Genomic DNA, 16,734 nt, shown 5'->3' with positions numbered 1-16,734 from the left:
TGATGGGAACTTTTTTGGGGGGTGGGGTCAGAAAACATCAACTCATGAAAACCAACACAGTTCAAAGTTGGGATCAAAGGAGGCTTGAGAAGGGCTCCTCTGCTCCACAACCAAATCCCCAGTCAAAACCAGAGACTGAATGGGTGTCCCCTTAGCACAGCCAACAGCCTGGTTGTCACAAGGATGTGACGTCTGCCCAATTTGGCGTGCCCTCACCAGCAGGGCCCAGGTAAACCACTGCTGGCACAGCTGTCTTATCTTATTTAACTGCATTTTCAGAGGAGCAAAGAGTGGAAGTGGCCACATGGCAGGAGCATGCCCTGACCACCCTGCGCCAAATCCAGTTTCTGCTCCACCTGCCACATCTGTTCTGCCTTGTACCAAAACGAAACATCTGTCGAGACAGACTGATTCTGCAGGCCAAGTTTCAAGTGTAAATTAACTACATAAACAGGGACTAAGTTAAAATAGCTCAGCAGGAAAGACTTAAACCAACTTGGAGGTAGATTTCCTCGGTACTCACTGGGAATCATTTGTTGTCCCTTCTTCTGGTTCCCATTTCTAACACGGGACATGGCCCCGTCTCACAGGGAAGTGGGACTAGTCTCATAGCGAAGTGAACATGCCTGCTTCACTAGTACTTGAGTCATGCTACATTAGCAATAGGCAGATGAGGATCTTTGGGTAAATCTGATATCTTCTATTAGACCAACTCAAATAGTTGCAAAAACTCTTCTTAGCAAGCTTTTGGGCACAAACATCCTTCGTCAGGCTGAGGAAGCATCTGCAGACGGTGTGTGCGCTTCCTCGACGGAGGGGTAAAGCAGCCGGAGGCCGGTACGTATGCAAGAAAACCAGTCGGTACAATAGAGGATCTCTGGCTTTTCGTTTAAAAAAGACACCTCCAGCCAGGAGGCAGAGCTGGGATACATGGGTTAAGGTGTGTACGGGAGAAGGACTGGCTGTGCACTTGGATTAGTATGGGTATTAAATGACACTAGGCAAACCCAGACAATTGGCCAGGGGGAGGTTTCCCTCAACCCAAGGGACCTGTTTTGCCTGTGGAAAGCAAAGGGCTAAAGAGCTCAGAAAAACCCCCACCAAACCCAACCTATGCAGCCTGGCTAGACTGAATTTCAGCATTACCTCCAGTGGGGATAATGCATATTCAGCCTGGCAGGTAACTCAACGACACGACGGTCCCCCTTTGCTGCTGAAAGGAGGCAGGCCGAACCTGCATGCTGGCATCCAATTTGTACAGCATCCTAATTAAGGTGAGACACGAGAAGCTGCCCTATTAAAGCCACCCTCCCTAAATGCCCAAACTAAAGGAATACCAGCCTTGTAAATCTGGGGCTGAGACGCAACGTTGCTACCCAGTTTGCAGCAAGTTTGCAAGTGTGCCCTTGCAGGAATTAGGGGGCTGGGGGCTCGGGCGGTCTCAGGAGGTGCACGTGGAGCTGAACGGTGGCATGCCGACCAGGGATCGTCTAAAAAAACCCGGAGAGAAGTGGCCAACATACACCCGCGTCTCATTTTCAGGAAAAATTTAATTCACCCCATGTGTCTGTGAACATTGAAAGCGATAGGCTTATTCTGGATTTGCACCACTACAATTGAGATCACAGCCTGGCTATTAGGACCGCAGGCTGCTGCGCCCACATCCTACAGGCACGAATAGTATAGCTGCATACGTCACACCGAACAATTGTCCCCCCTCCCGAGGCTGTTGATTAGACCAGTTTGGGCACCCAAGTAGGCAAAATGCATGATAAGCTGCAATCATGATTGCATGAGCAATTCTTGCTGCAGAAAGCAGGAAGATGTGTGTGCCAGTTACTACTAACAGCCTTTTGCAACAGCAGTCTCTTGCATTGTACATACTACCCGGGCAAATAGCTGCGCCAGCTGAGCCTCGTGCCATGAGCAGGATTGCTCAACTGAGCCGCAGTCACGCGACACCATATACACCTGCTCGGTCACTTCAGGCCTGTGCCCAGGCCCCCAAAAGTCCCGAGGACTGAGTGCATGTATGCAGGATGTACAGCCTGTGCATCTTGCTGGATTTTTTTAAAGGCTGTGAGAACAATTGTTGCTACTTGACTCAGGAACAAAAAGAAATTCAACAGCGTCTACCTTGAACTTTTCAAACGCTGCAGTCTCTACCTTTACCCAGCTAAAGAGGCACAATAGAGGTATTAAAATATTGATGACGGCAAGTCTCGATACCTTCGAGTGCTGCGAACACTGCCTGTCTGAAAGCAAGTTGCTCGTGACCCAGCTGGCCCTGGCTACCTTTACAGTTCATGAGCTGCAGCTTCCTCAGGCTACAAAACAACATCTTCCCCAAGCAGGAGTCTAACGGCTCTCAGGCTTAAAACTATAGCTATTTAATTATAGCGGGGTTAAAACCAGGCTTTCATTCGAAGCCCAGTGATTCGCAACCAGGGGACTGCAGCCCCCTGGGGTGCCTTGAGATCCTTTTGAGGGTGCTATGTGGTGCCATGCACCCTTAGGTGTGCAAGTAGGATTCACCTGATAAACCTAGGGATTTCAAACAAGAATCCACAGGGTTCAAAACTGCTGTTTTTTGCAACAGAAGAATTGCTCTCTTAGTCAAAAAAAAGTGAAAACTAAGAGCTGGCATTTTCCAAGGGAGGCATCACATCTGAAAAGGTTCAAAACCAATGGATTAGCCATTAGATTTGATTAAAAGCGCTAGCGCTGGCGAGGTATTGTACCCGAGGAAGGTGACAGGTACCACCGGTTGGGTCCGTCAAAGATGCAGCAAACCTCTACCCGCCACGAACTAATTTTAGCAAAACCAAGAAACAAATAGGCATGTTGCAAAAACAACATCAGATGTTGCAAACATCTGCCTTGCAAAAACAAAACAAAAAAAATGCTTAAAACCTATACAGAGAGAGAGTCTGAAGGCAAATCCGCTGTCAGGAAGACTTGAGTCCTCTCCCCTCCTTCACAAGTACATCCTGGCACGGGGCTAAACGTTGCTGCTGGAAGTCAAGGCCACGCTGACTGCAGTAGGGGCTGTAAAACCAGTTATCGAATGGCAGCGAGATCAAATCATAACTCCAACAGGTGAAGGCAGTGCTTGTCATAAGTATTTGTTGCTACAAACGGGTCCCTGTCGGGGCCAAAGAGATGGGCTGAGCCAAGGGAACAGCCTGCATGGGGAGCAAACCAGCAACCACAACCTTGAAAGCAACCTGCCTGAACCAGCTGATCTGAACAGGCCAGGTAGGGATGGGACACGGGGAGGGGGACCAACATATTGCTCCACTAAGTGGGAAGGTAGTAACCCCCTCCTGGCCCTGATTTCCCTCTGTGGACGTCTGCCCAGCTTGGCTTCCAGCGAGCAATCCTGTCCTCCCATCACCTGACTCCTTGCAACTGCAGGTAGAAGAAAAATGGGAATTTTACTCCCACTTAGAAGAAAAACACACTTTCTGCTCCTTCTTCCACCCCCGGGCACCTACACAAGGTGCAGCAGACGATTGCACCTCACTCTACAAATACCCACTCTCACTTACCTATTCATCCTGGCTCCCCAAGGTTTTAGTGCTGTCCAGACACTGAAAACCACAGCAGACAGGTAGGCAAGCACACCTTTGTCACACCTTTGTCCCACATGTGAAAGCTATGAAGCTATGGCTCCATACCATACCAGCCACCAGTTGCACGGTACAGTGCTGGCAACAAAACAGATAGAGCAATACTTTGATTTGCTAAACCCTCTTTCATCCATGGATGTTCATCCCTTCACCAACGCTCATGAATGAAGCCTCACAACAACCCTCCTATAGTATCTCATCTTACAGAGCAGGCAACTAATAAGTGATTTTCCCATGACTCTCTCGAGTTTGCCTATAGTTAATTAAGGTTTTAGCTGTGTTTTCACATGCATGAACAGTGTTATGAAATCTAGTGGAGGCACCAAGTGAGTGCTGGTCTCGGGACATACCAACTCGTTGCTGCGCCTAAAGGAGTTAAATGCAACTTAAGAGTTAAATGCACCCAGCTTAAAAGTTCAATACAACCAGCTTACGAATTAAATGCAACCAGATTAAGAGATGAATACAACCAGCAACAGGCTTGAGTAGCATGTCTGTGATAAAACTGACACTTGGGATCATTAAGAAGTGTTAAAGGAAAAAGAAAAAATCAGGGGTAAACATTGCCAGACTTCCTGTGGGCGAACCATGAAAAAAAACCCCCAAGATCTCCGAATTCCCGGTCTTCTGCATAAACCACAGATGGATGAAATGCCTCAATGAAATTTGCTAACCGTTCACTTGTTAACGTACTAGAAAGCAGAGACTACCGACTAACCAGCTACCAACTAACCAAGCATACATGGCGAGTAGGTTGTTATACCCAACGGAATGAGAGAGGTGAAGCGCCAGGGCTTTTTCACCGGTGTGGGGCTGGCGCAGGAAGCTCGTATAAAGCCGACTTATTAAATCAGGGTTTTCCCCTTTACTTTTTCAACTTCTTTGGCAGAAATGCCAAAGACCCCTAAAGACAGGAGCTGGAAAGCCTCCACGATGGCTGTGGTGTCAAACCAGCACTGGTCATACCTTAGTATTACCTGGACATGTCATTCTGGACCATAATCCTACACCGAGGTCTGTATACTTCAATGCAGAGTTTCGATGGACTTTCACGGAGAGCGCCCGGTGGCAAGTTTAATGGTAAATAAGAAGCGAGTAGGTAGGATGACTGCTAGAAAAGAAATGTGCACGTTTCTACCCATCCCACATATGGCCAGAACAGGCAATAGGTTTAACACAGGGAGCTTTAAGAGCCATGGCAGAAAACAATTAAAAGATTCCACAAGTACCAAAAAAATTAAATAAATAAAATTAAAATGCAGTCACGTACAAAAGCAACACTTGTAAAAGAGCCAAGAGAAAAACAGCTTAACTGAAATAAGAATATATCAGGTCTCATCTTGGAAAAGATGAAGTAGCCGAGATACAGCTGGGAGGAAAGTGGACAGATGAATGCTATTTCTATGCACAGTGAGTGCCTGGTCTGCTGTTATAACCTTGGATGTATCCTACAAGGCAACCCTTCATAGCAATGAAAAAACATTTAATTATAGCAAACTGGCACATATTTAGTTTTGATTTCCCCCCTAAGACTCATTTTGCTGCATTTCTGAAGGCAAGTAATTTTCTGTGAAAGATATCATGAATAATCAATTAAAACTTGCTTTCATTGTGTGTGAACACAAACTCATCTCATTGTGTGTTAATACAAACTCAAACACCACCGAGTTTTCAGCAGTGTTTCCTCTGGTCATACAAAAACCTCAGTATATGGAAACTATAAAGAAAAAAAACCATGCCAACTATCCTAGCATTACTTCCTCAAAACGTTCAATTTTAAATGCAATAATGGAGGGGGAAGGGGAAAGTAGAAGACAGAAAACAATGCAGTGAAAGCAAAAAGAATAAGGGATAGGGGAAAAGGGACACCAGGATTCATTCGTGACCATATTTGCAGATGTTACAAAATTATTCTGGCTAGCCCCATCCAAAGCTCATGGTGAAGCATTACAGAAAGATGTGACAAAACTGCACGGCTGGGCAATAAAGTGGCAGATGAGATATAATGGTGGTGTGTACAAGTGTACACACGGGGAAAATAACCCTAACTACACGTGCTCAATAATGCACTGTGGATTAGCTTAGGAAAGATCTTGGGGTCACTGGAGAGAGATCTCTGGCAGCATCAGCTCAGTGTGCAGCAGCAGTCAAAAAGGCAGATAATGTGATAGGTGAAATCAGAAAAGGAACTGAAAACAAAAAAGAAAATAGTATTATTCAATTCAATAAATCTATGGGGTGCTCATATCTCAAATACTGCATGCACTTCTGGTCATCCCATCTTAATAAGGATATAGTAGAACTAGAAAACATGCAAAGAAAGACAATGAAGATCAGTGATACAGAATAGCTCGCATAGGAGGAGAGACTGGAAAGATCAGAAGTCTTCAGTTTGGAAACAACAGGGCAGAGGGGAAGAGTCAATAAAATCATAAAACCATACAAAATGAGGGTTGGAAGGGATGTAGTCCAACCCCCGCTCAGAGCAGGACCAGCCCCAACTGCATCATCTCAGCCAAGGCTTTGTCAAGCCAGGTCTTCAAAATCTCCAAGGATGGAGACTGCACCACCGCTCTGGGTAACCTGTGGCAGTGCTTTCCTACCCTCCTAGTGAGAAAGTTTTTCCTAATATTCAACCTAAACTTCCCTTGCTGCAATTTGAGCCCATTGCTTCTTGCTCTGTCATCTGTCACCGCTGAGAATAGTTCAGCTCCAGCCTCTTTGGATCCACACTTTGGGGAGTTGAAGGCTGCTATCAAATCCCCCCTCTGTCTTCTCTTCTCTAGACTAAATCAGCCCAGGTCCCTCAGCCTCTCCTCAGAAGTCCTGTCCCCCAGCCCCACAACTATTTTCACTACCCTCCACTGGACTTTCTCCAATATGCCCACATCCTTTCTGTCGTGGGGGCCCACAGCTGGACACAGGACTTCAGATGTGGCTTCCCCAGCGCTGAATAGAAGGGAAGAATCATTGCCCTCGATCTGCTGGCAGCGCTCCTACCAGTGCAGCCCAGGATGATAAACACCTATAAAATCATGAATGGCGTGGAAATGGCAAATAAGGAACCGTTAATTCGTTACATCTCATAGCACCAGAAAGGCGGCACACGCTGAAATGATCGGGCAGCAAATTTACAGAACAGACAAGGAAACACTCCCTGACACGGCGCCTAATTAACCCAGGTAAGTCGCTGCCACAGGATGCACAGCTCATGCAAAGCATCTGCTCCATGGCATTGTTGGAAATGGGATGGATCTGCAGTCTGACCCAGTATGGCACCCACTTCGCTCTGATGACCGTACCAGGCAGTGCCTGAAAAGAAACGGATCTGAGCAAGAGGGGATCACAAGATACATCTGAGAGGATTAATTAAATCAGAGCCTCATGCTACAATCCGGTCAGGGCAGAGAGCAGGAGATTTGCTGGCGCTGTGTCAGACCTCGGCACAAAACCAACCCGCTGGAAAACCTTAGCAGTAAAGCACGTTATAAATCCCACCAGGCACCTGTCCATCCCCAGAGAAGGGGAGCACCTCTGGGAAACCCTAGAGCAAAACAAATCCCATCCACACTAGCACCCCGAGCACATTCTCATCTCAGTCGGAAGCATTTGCCGACAGAGACACATGTGCGCTGTCCACACGCTCCAGGCCATGCTGCAATATCTAGTCCAGCATGTGCAGCATATGGTGATCCAGGGGATGTTCTTCTATGATGCGGAGACTGGCTCCATGGATGCGGGGAGACCAGTGGATGCGATATACCTTGATTTTAGCAAGGCTTTTGATACGGTCTCCCACAACGTTGTCACAGGCAAGCTAAGGAAGTACGGGCTGGATGAATGGACTGTAAGGTGGACAGAAAACCAGCTGGAGCATTGGGCTCAGAGAGTAGTAGTCAATGGCTCAATATCTAGTTGGCAACCAGTGTCAAGTGGAGTGCCCCAGGGGCCGGTCCTGGGGCTGGTTTTGTTTAATGTCTTCATCAACGACTTGGTAGATGGCATAGAGTGCACTCTCAGCAAGTTTGCAGATGATACCAACCTTGGAGAAGTAGTAGATACGCTGGAGGGCAGGCCTAGGATGTAAAGTAACCTCAACAAATTGGAGGATTGGGCCAAAAAGAGTCTCATGAGGTTCAACAAGAACAAGTGCAAAGTCCTGCACTGAGGAGGGAACAATCCCATGCACCGGTGCAGGCAGGGGGTGATGGGCTGGGCAGCAGCTCTGCAGAAACGGACCTGGGGGTGACAGTGGACACTAAGATGGATATGAGCTGGATGTGTGCCCTTGTGCCAAGAAGGCTACAGGCATCCTGGGCTGCATCAGTAGGAGTGCAGCAGCATCAAGGGCAGCGATTCTTCCCCTCTGTTCAGCACTGGGGAGGCCACATCTGGAGTCCTGTGTCCAGTTTTGGGCCTCCCAGTGCAGAAAAGATGTGGGGAAATTGGAAAGAGGCCAGTGGAGGGCAACAAAAATGGATCAGGGGCTGGGGACATGGCTTTTGAGGGAAGACTGAGGGAACTGGGCTGTTTTAGTCTAGAGAAGAGGAGACGAAGAGGGGATTTACCAGCAGCCTTCACCTCCCTGCAGGGGGGCTGCAAAGAGGATGGAGCTGGGCTGTTCTTAGTGGGGACAGATGACAAGGAGCAATGGGCTCCAGTTGCAGCAAAGGAAGTTGAGGTTGGATATTAGGAAAAGTTTTCTTACAAGAAGGTACTAAAGCACTGGAACAGGTTACCCAGAGAGGTGGTGGACTCTCCATCCTTGCAGGTTTTAGGACCCAGCTAGATAAAGCCTTGGCTGGGATGATGTAGCTGGGGCTGGTCCTGCTTGGTGCAGGGGGCTGGACTGGATGTGACCTCCTGAGCTGCCTTCATTTTCCAGCCCTCATTTTCTGTGAGTCTGTGATCCTACGACTCTCTATTGATACTACGAGGATTAAGCGCAGACCTAGGGCAGCGGTTCTGGGCCCAGGGGGTGCAATTGTTCCCGTCAGTGCAGAGATGGAGAGGGGTCTTCATACAAATTCAAAGGTCTCTTGTTTTCGGGGCTAAACCTGCTTCCCTGATAGAAGCTGTATGGAACGGGCTCAAAAAAAAAAATCAATCTCAGAAATCTACATTTTCTGTTATCTTCACCCCACTGCATCAATACACATTTCCTAAATCCAAGCTGAAGTCAATAGCTGGCAAACTTGAGAGGCTTTATTCAAAACAGCCCAACCAAAAGAAAGGTAAATTGTTATAGGAGAGGCTCTCATATGATCCTCTTTGATCACATGGCTGGTGATTTCCCAACAGAGCTGAATGCTCTGGCAGGATGATGTGTTTGTGTCTAACCAGACTAGTTTTCTTCCCATCCCTAGTTGCAACTAAAAAAATCGGGGGTTACAAGCTGGTTCAGCTCAGACACGGATTTATGTCCAAAGCAGGGAAAATAATACATGTTTCTCAGCACCCACACTGCTTCTTCTAACTTGCCTCATAGGAAATTGGTGTGTGGGGGTTGGAAAAGGAAAACTTTTGAATTTTTTGCAGCCTGTTTTTAACTTCCACCTGCCAATGGCTGTTGCTCTCTCCAGAGGAAAGAGGCAGGAGTGAAACCCTAAGTGTTTTGCACACCAACACATAGCTGGACTTCTCAAATGTGCACGGGGAGGTGTGCTTCGTCCCTGCCCTCAGCACACGTCACTCCAGACAATATTATCAACTTCCAAAGCATATCGAACTCGCCAGACCAAATTCCAGTTTCCTACACAGAAACAACTTCAGCAAAAACAACAGCTGCACGTCCTGGGGAGGCTTCGGGAATAACCGCTCAGCCCTAATTAGCCACTTGCAGTCCTGGGAGCACAGCCCCCGAAATCAATGGAGCGATGCATTTGACCCACGAGCCCATGCGCCCTAAAATAGAGAGACACTAAATCCTGCACCAGGACCCCCAGTTTCTTGGGGAACTCGAGAGCAGATTCAGATCAATTCAAAGGCAGTGATTTTTACTGACTGACAAATATAAATGGTCAATGCTGCCACCCATCAACCGAGCAACACAGAGGACAAAACTTTAGCGACTGGCTTCCCCAGTGAAAGAATCAGTACTTGGACTCTGGCTCTATTTTGTACTGCTAGTTGCCTGTTTTATATTACCTTGTTCTTCACCGGAGGTTTTGACACACAGTACATAGGCATCCCCAATAACTGGCTCCTAGGGAACAACCCTACTTTGAGGGTTGCCTCTAGGAAGAGAGGTTAAGACAGAGAACAAGCATCTTTGTGACTTGCTGCAGCTCCCCAAAAAACCCATGCCAAAGAAAAAAGCCCCCCTCAAGCATTTTTTCAGAGGTAGAAAAGTACCAGAAGGAAAAACAGCTATGTAATTGCAGCACTTGGTGAATCCCACCGTAACAATACATGCAGCACAGCTTTTTGGCTTTGATAATAAACCAGATTGGCTTTATCCTACCGCTCCTACACTCGCAGAAGTTGTCGGCTTTTGGTTGAAGTGACCACATACAATACAACAGCAGACTCAAAGTCATAAGGGGAGAAGCTAGATGCTCTGACAGGTGACCAAATGGCAGGTGAGATCAATGGAGGTTGTAGCAACAAATGGGCCCCTCTGAACCAGTGAATGATGCTGACACTGGTCCTCTTTGCATTTTGGAGTTTTTCGGCTGATGAACCAATTGCAACAGTTTCCAGCATCTGAGCATCGTGGAAACGAACAGCAAAGGCTGAATCTGAGATCGTTGCACTCAATCCTTCTTCTACAGTCCATGTTATATCTCAAGCTCCCTCCTTCCCACGTGGATCTGCTGTCATCCTACCTTTGCTATGGCAAACAACGGATCAATCATGTGAAAATGTGATTTGCGCTATGGAAGTGCATCCCACGGACTGGGGATTGTTCTGTACATTTGTTTCTTTTGTGCTGCAGCCCCTTAAAAAGGCTCAGGCTGATGAGAATCAGCATCTTTCTAGAGGTTGTTATATGTTAGGTTTGAATGCTAGCAGCTCTCTAATGGTGTTTTCTGTAACCCCCCTTTTATTTTGTTTTATTTTATTTTGGAAAACGTGGTTATAAAAGTCTTAGGATATTTGGTACGTTACCTAAAGCTGCAGGTGTTGCAATGAAGTCATGATTTGAAAATCTCCATTATCACTGGGCGGGGAACAACTTTCTAATCCTCAGGGTTTTGGAGAAACGTTGAAAGCATGATTTTATTGATGGCTCAAAACCCGGGGAGGAGCGAGCCATTCCTTGATTATCTAGTTTGGAAACTCATTCGTCTGGAGTCCTGATTCATGCTTGTTTTGAAGACATCTGGCTTTGGCCTGGTCCCAGTTCTGAGTCCTCAGAGAGCCAAACCCTTGTAGGTGCTCCATGTAGGGGTAGCTTCTTGTAGGGGTAAGGGTCAGAAATCAGTGCAAGCTTGCAACCCACGTCCTTGCAAGCCTTGGTGTTTAATTCACCTAGAATCTGTTAATGTTGCAGACCAGATATATACATTTTGCATGTGTGCACGTCCATACATGTGTGCATGAGCTTATATTCTCTCTAAACCCTGCTCCCTGCTCCTGTAGAGTGGACATTTTCATGCTGACAAAATATATAGAATATTTTTTAATTATGCATTCCTCCAACAGCCTCCTTTCCCAGTTCATTCAGTGTGAAACTGTCACTATTGAACATTAAATCCCCTTTCCTGACACCCTCCAGGAAGAAATCCAGCAGAAAGCACTAAGCTACGCCACACTAAGGAGTGAAGAAAATCTGAATCAGGCGAGCATGCCGTTTCCTGTGCCTTGCACACTCCAGCCCCATTGCTAGCCCTGAATAAAGAAGGATAACAGGGCACATCTTTGATTTTGCTGCCTCATCCATGCTTGTGGGCATTGGCCAGGAGAAGGCCTGGCACCACATCACGGCTGTAAAGATGCATCTCATAGACTAACTAAATAAGCATGGATGAGTCAGGCAGAAGGCAGGATAGAGATGCACCTTACAGACTAACTACATAAACCTGAATGAGTCAGGCAGAAGGCAGAGTAGCGACGCACTTTATAGACTAACTCAATAAGCATGGATGAGGAGGGCAGAAGGCAGGGTAGAGATGCACGTTATAGACGAACTCAATAAGCCTGGATGAGGAGGGCAGGGTAGAGATGCACCTTATAGACTAACTAAATAAGCATGGATGAGGAGGGCAGAAGGCAGGGTAGAGATGCACCTTATAGACGAACTCAATAAGCCTGGATGAGGAGGGCAGGGTAGAGATGCACCTTATAGATGAACTCAATAAGATCTACAGAGAGATTTGCACACACAACTTGAATTCTGGTTTGCTAAAAGCTTTGTTGGACTAAGCCTACAACAGGATCGGTGGACTTACAGCTGCACGGGGAAATGCCGGGCACTGGCTTTTTCCTGTTAACACATAAAGGATTATGTTGGAAAGAAAGCAGCGGCCTCCACTCCCCCAGCGCGAGCAAACCCCTGAAGGGTTTAGCAGCAGATTACTGGCTCTCAAAGAGGCCTCTGTTAATGACCAAGAGCAGCACATTGCCTAAAGTTACTGGATCCAGTTGTACCCGCCGTTCCCCAGCACAGCACTTACACACTAAAGTGACATAGCAGCCTCAGCGTGACTGCGATGCCAGTGTGGACATGAATCGAGCTCAAGTGACATGGGCAAGGCAGCGAGTCAGGGAAACAACCCGATCTGCACTCACTTCCTATACCTGTGCTTCGTTTTCTTGCTGCTCCAGAGAGAGGGAGGAGGAGCGGACGGTCCCCACCAGTCATCCAACCTTGTCACCCATAAAAGACCGACTTGGAACAAATCTGAGGGCTTAGGACGGGGACATTTAAAATGCTGACGCTCCCGTCGCACGATTGTGCTGAACATGCAGATTGCAACGGGGAAGCTGCACGCAGCATCGGATGTGGAGAAGATAACGCCCCTCTCTGACCACCGGGCACTGTATTACCGTGCTAACCGTGATATGTCCCGGTTGTCAGGTTAAGTAGCAAGCACGGGAAGAAAGCCCTTTTCCCTTCCTGAAAGCAAGGAGAGGACTCGGCATGCCTTTTTGCACGCACGTCCCAAGAACAAAGAGGGCACATCAGCCGTGCCAAGTGAAACAGCTTGTGTTTGTAAAAGAAGACCGCTCTGCAGGCGCGGTGCAATCCATCACCGCAAATGATATTCAGAGCAACCACGCAACACGAGCCATCAAACCCAGCAAAGGCTTCCTATACCCATTTCCCTTAGCCTGAAGTTATTTGTCTCCCAGCTCCCAGATATTTATTCCTCATATACATAAAGTGAAGCAAGTGCACGGGCATATCCTGAATCATGACTTGGGCCTATAAGGTGCCAGGCTGCATTTCCCCAGTGACTTGTAGGGTTTGAACAGCCTGCAGGTGATGGCCCACCACCACCATCTGGAGCGCTGCCTGCTTCGGGCGCTAGGATGGCGAGCCCCTCTGGAGACGAATGCAATGCATTCCTCCAAAAAACCAAAACCAAACAGCTGGCAGGCAAAGGCATTCAGGGCAGTGTCTGGCTTGGAGCAGAGAGAATGAGTCAGATTCCCCCGTCGTCCAGGAGTCCCCAACCTTGCGAGCAACAGGTATGCCCACGAGCCCCTCGAACGTTGCCCACGGCCACCGGGAATTCTGCTTTTCCCCAATTACACCTCTCGTCGGGTTGCCAAGGAGAACAAACACTGCCTGCAGCGCCTGATCGCTCAGTTTTGTTGTCCATTGGCCAACCGCTGCTCTAATCTCTCCTGCTTATGTTCTGCAATGCTAACGGGAAAGCTCTTTTCAGGAAGGATTCGTTAGCAACTAGAGCGGTGCATGCCAACATGGGATTATTTGGATTTGGAGCGAGCTGGTATTTTTATTAACCGTCCAGTTGCCATTAGTTCTGTTTACTTTTCATCTACAAAGGAATCCAGAGACTAAAGCCAACGGTTTAACATGCCTCCGCCGAGGCTCACGATTTACAACCACAGCCCATTTGCGGCCTGGGGCTTTTTCACTGAAACGGTGCGGGTTTGGTCCACAAACCAGCTTATCCTTACCTGGGGGGGGAGAATGCTTATTTTGGGGTCAGAGCGGATTATTTTGCTTGCATTCAAATCTATGGGGTCGACTCGGATCAGAATAACTCAGGGTTCAAACAGAAACGGGAGTGCGGAAACTACCTCCTGTCCCCATTTAAAAACTGGGTTAAAACCCTCACTTAAGTGAGGCATGGAGGCCAACCCAACTGAAGCTCCCTCCGATTTAAAGAAAAATTGTAATCATTTGCAAATGATTATCTCCCAAGAGGACATCTCCCAAAACCAAGCTTTTAATAATGCTTGCTTTGCAGATACCTGGGGAAAGCTATTTTACCTGGGCCTGAAAACAATTTACCCATTTCTCAGTCAACCAGAGGGCTCACACCATCTCACAAACCCACAACATTGTCCTAATAACTATTATAATTGTTGTCAGAGATGATTGTTGTTGGTGGACTGGATTGGTGGGTTATTGGAGGGGAGGGTGAGGAAAGCTACTTATTCATTGCCAAGGGGTATAGCTATTTGATGCTTAGATGAGAGTCATATTATCACCCAAATTGGGATCCTTGAACGGGTGACAGAGACTGGCAGAGCTCCACCCAAGAAAGAAGCTGACAGGACTTTGATGGACTGATGGCGCGTCTACACATTCATTAATGCACTTTAGGTAACGCACGTTAAACCAGCACCTCCCTTGTGAGGTACTAGAAACAGGCGCACTAGCCTATTTTAATGGGCATTAGCCAAACAGCATACTTGTTTGTTTGTTTTTGTGATGCTTTAATGCACATTAACATAGGCTAATACGCCTTAAAGCGCATGTCTATATGCACTAATGCAACCTTAAAGCGCATGTCTATATGCACTAATGCAACCTTAAAGCGCATGTCTATATGCACTAATACACCTTACTGTACGCACTAATATGCCTTAAAGCATGTCTGTATGCACCAATATGCCTTACTATATGCACACATATGCCTTAAAGTGTATATCTAAATGCACTAATACGCCTTAAAGCGCATGTCTGTATGCACTCATGTGCCTTAAAGTTCATGTCTATATGCACTTGTCCGCCTTACTATGTGCACTCGTACGCCTTAAAGCGCAAGTCTAATCCAACCTTAAAGAGCATATCTGTATGCACTAGTATGACTTACTGTATGCATGAATATGCCTTAAAGTTCATGTCTATATGCACTCGTACGCCTTAAAGTTCATGTCTATATGCACTCGTACGCCTTAAAGTTCATGTCTATATGCACTCATACGCCTTAAAGTGCATGTCTACATGCACTAATCCAACCTTAAAGCACATATCTGTAAGCACTAATATGACTTACTGTATGCACTAGTATGACTTACTGTGTGCATGAATATGCCTTAAAGCACATATCCATATGCACTCGTACGCCTTAAAGTTCATGTCTATATGCACTTGTCTGCCTTACTATGTGCACTCATACGCCTTAAAGCGCAAGTCTAATCCAACCTTAAAGAGCATATCTGTATGCACTAGTATGACTTACTGTATGCATGAATATGCCTTAAAGTTCATGTCTATATGCACTCGTACGCCTTAAAGTTCATGTCTATATGCACTCATACGCCTTAAAGTGCATGTCTACACACACTCATACTCCTTAAAATGCATGTCTACATGCACTAATCCAACCTTAAAGCACATATCGGTAAGCACTAATATGACTTACTGTATGCACTAGTATGACTTACTGTGTGCATGAATATGCCTTAAAGCACATATCCATATGCACTCGTACGCCTTAAAGTTCATGTCTATATGCACTTGTCTGCCTTACTATGTGCACTCATACGCCTTAAAGCGCAAGTCTAATCCAACCTTAAAGAGCATATCTGTATGCACTAGTATGACTTACTGTATGCATGAATATGCCTTAAAGTTCATGTCTATATGCACTCGTACGCCTTAAAGTGCATGTCTACACACACTCATACTCCTTAAAATGCATGTCTACACGCACTAATCCAACCTTAAAGCGCATATCTGTATGCACTAATATGACTTACTGTATGCATGAATATGCCTTAAAGCTCATGTCTACACGCACTATCTCAAACCAGAGCGCTGATCCAAACACGGTGCCGCCCGGCGCCCTGCAGACGCATCCCTCCCGTGGACTTGCAGCGTTTGGAGAGGGGTGACTCGGCATGTCCGGAGCCGGCCCGGCCCCAGCAGATGTCGGGGCAGCGGGGCTGCTGGAAGCGCGGCGGGGAGCGGGGCTGGGCGCGGCGGGGCACTTACGGGCGGTGGTGGCCTCCAGGCGGGCGGCGGCTCGCAGCAGGCGGTAGTAGCGCTCCATCTCCCCCTCCGAGATGCGGGCCAGCGCCATCCCCCGGGCCGCCCAGCCCTCCGCCCGCTGCCCGGCCCGCTCCGCACCAGCACCCGCACCGCCACCGCCACCGGCACCGGCACAGCCACGGGGCGGGGCGGCGGGCGGGCGTGGGCGTGGGCGTGTGTGTGTGTGTGTGTGCACGCACACCGAGTGCAGCACAGCGCTGTGCGCGCCTCTGTGTGTGTGTGTGTGTGTACGTGGTGGGGGGGTGAGTGTAGCACGAGATTTACTGCGCGTGTGTGCACGCACGCACATACAGTGAAGCACAAGCTGTTGTGTGTGTGAGTGTAGCAAAAGCTTTGGGGGGTGTAGCACAAATAGCACAAGCTTGTGTGTGTATGTGTGGGGGTGTGAGTGTAGCACAAGCTTTGATGCAATTGTGTAAGTAGCAAAAGCTTGCGGGGGGAGGGGGGCTGCGTAGCACAAGCTTGTGTATGTGTACCAAGCTTATGAGTGTGTAGCACAAGTTTTGGTGTGAGGCTGTGAGTATAGCAAAAGCATTGGGGAGGTGTAGCACAAGCTTCTATGCGTATGTGTGTGTGTGTTTGTGTAGCACAGGCTTGTGTGTGTGTGCATGCATGCCCATAGAGCGAAGAACAAGCTGTTGTGTGTGTGTGACAAGCTTGTGTGTGAATGTAGCAAAAGCTTTG

At 47.5% G+C, this 16,734-nt stretch overlaps 1 protein-coding gene across 1 annotated transcript in view; it reads right to left on the bottom strand.

Moving 5' to 3' along the window:
* MCF2 (MCF.2 cell line derived transforming sequence) overlaps positions 1 to 16,081 on the bottom strand; it is an 86,118-nt gene extending 70,037 nt beyond the window's left edge. Inside the window, exon 1 of the mRNA XM_059733126.1 lies at positions 15,994 to 16,081. Within this exon, the coding sequence (XP_059589109.1) occupies positions 15,994 to 16,081 (88 nt within the window). The remainder of the gene's footprint in view (positions 1 to 15,993) is intronic.
* Positions 16,082 to 16,734: the final 653 nt, after the last annotated feature.

The sequence above is a fragment of the Alligator mississippiensis genome, chromosome 8 (assembly GCF_030867095.1).
Source record: "Alligator mississippiensis isolate rAllMis1 chromosome 8, rAllMis1, whole genome shotgun sequence".
Classification (NCBI taxonomy): domain Eukaryota; kingdom Metazoa; phylum Chordata; order Crocodylia; family Alligatoridae; genus Alligator; species Alligator mississippiensis.
The sequence above is the reverse complement of the archived record's forward strand: the minus strand, read 5'-3'. Positions and strand labels throughout refer to the sequence as shown.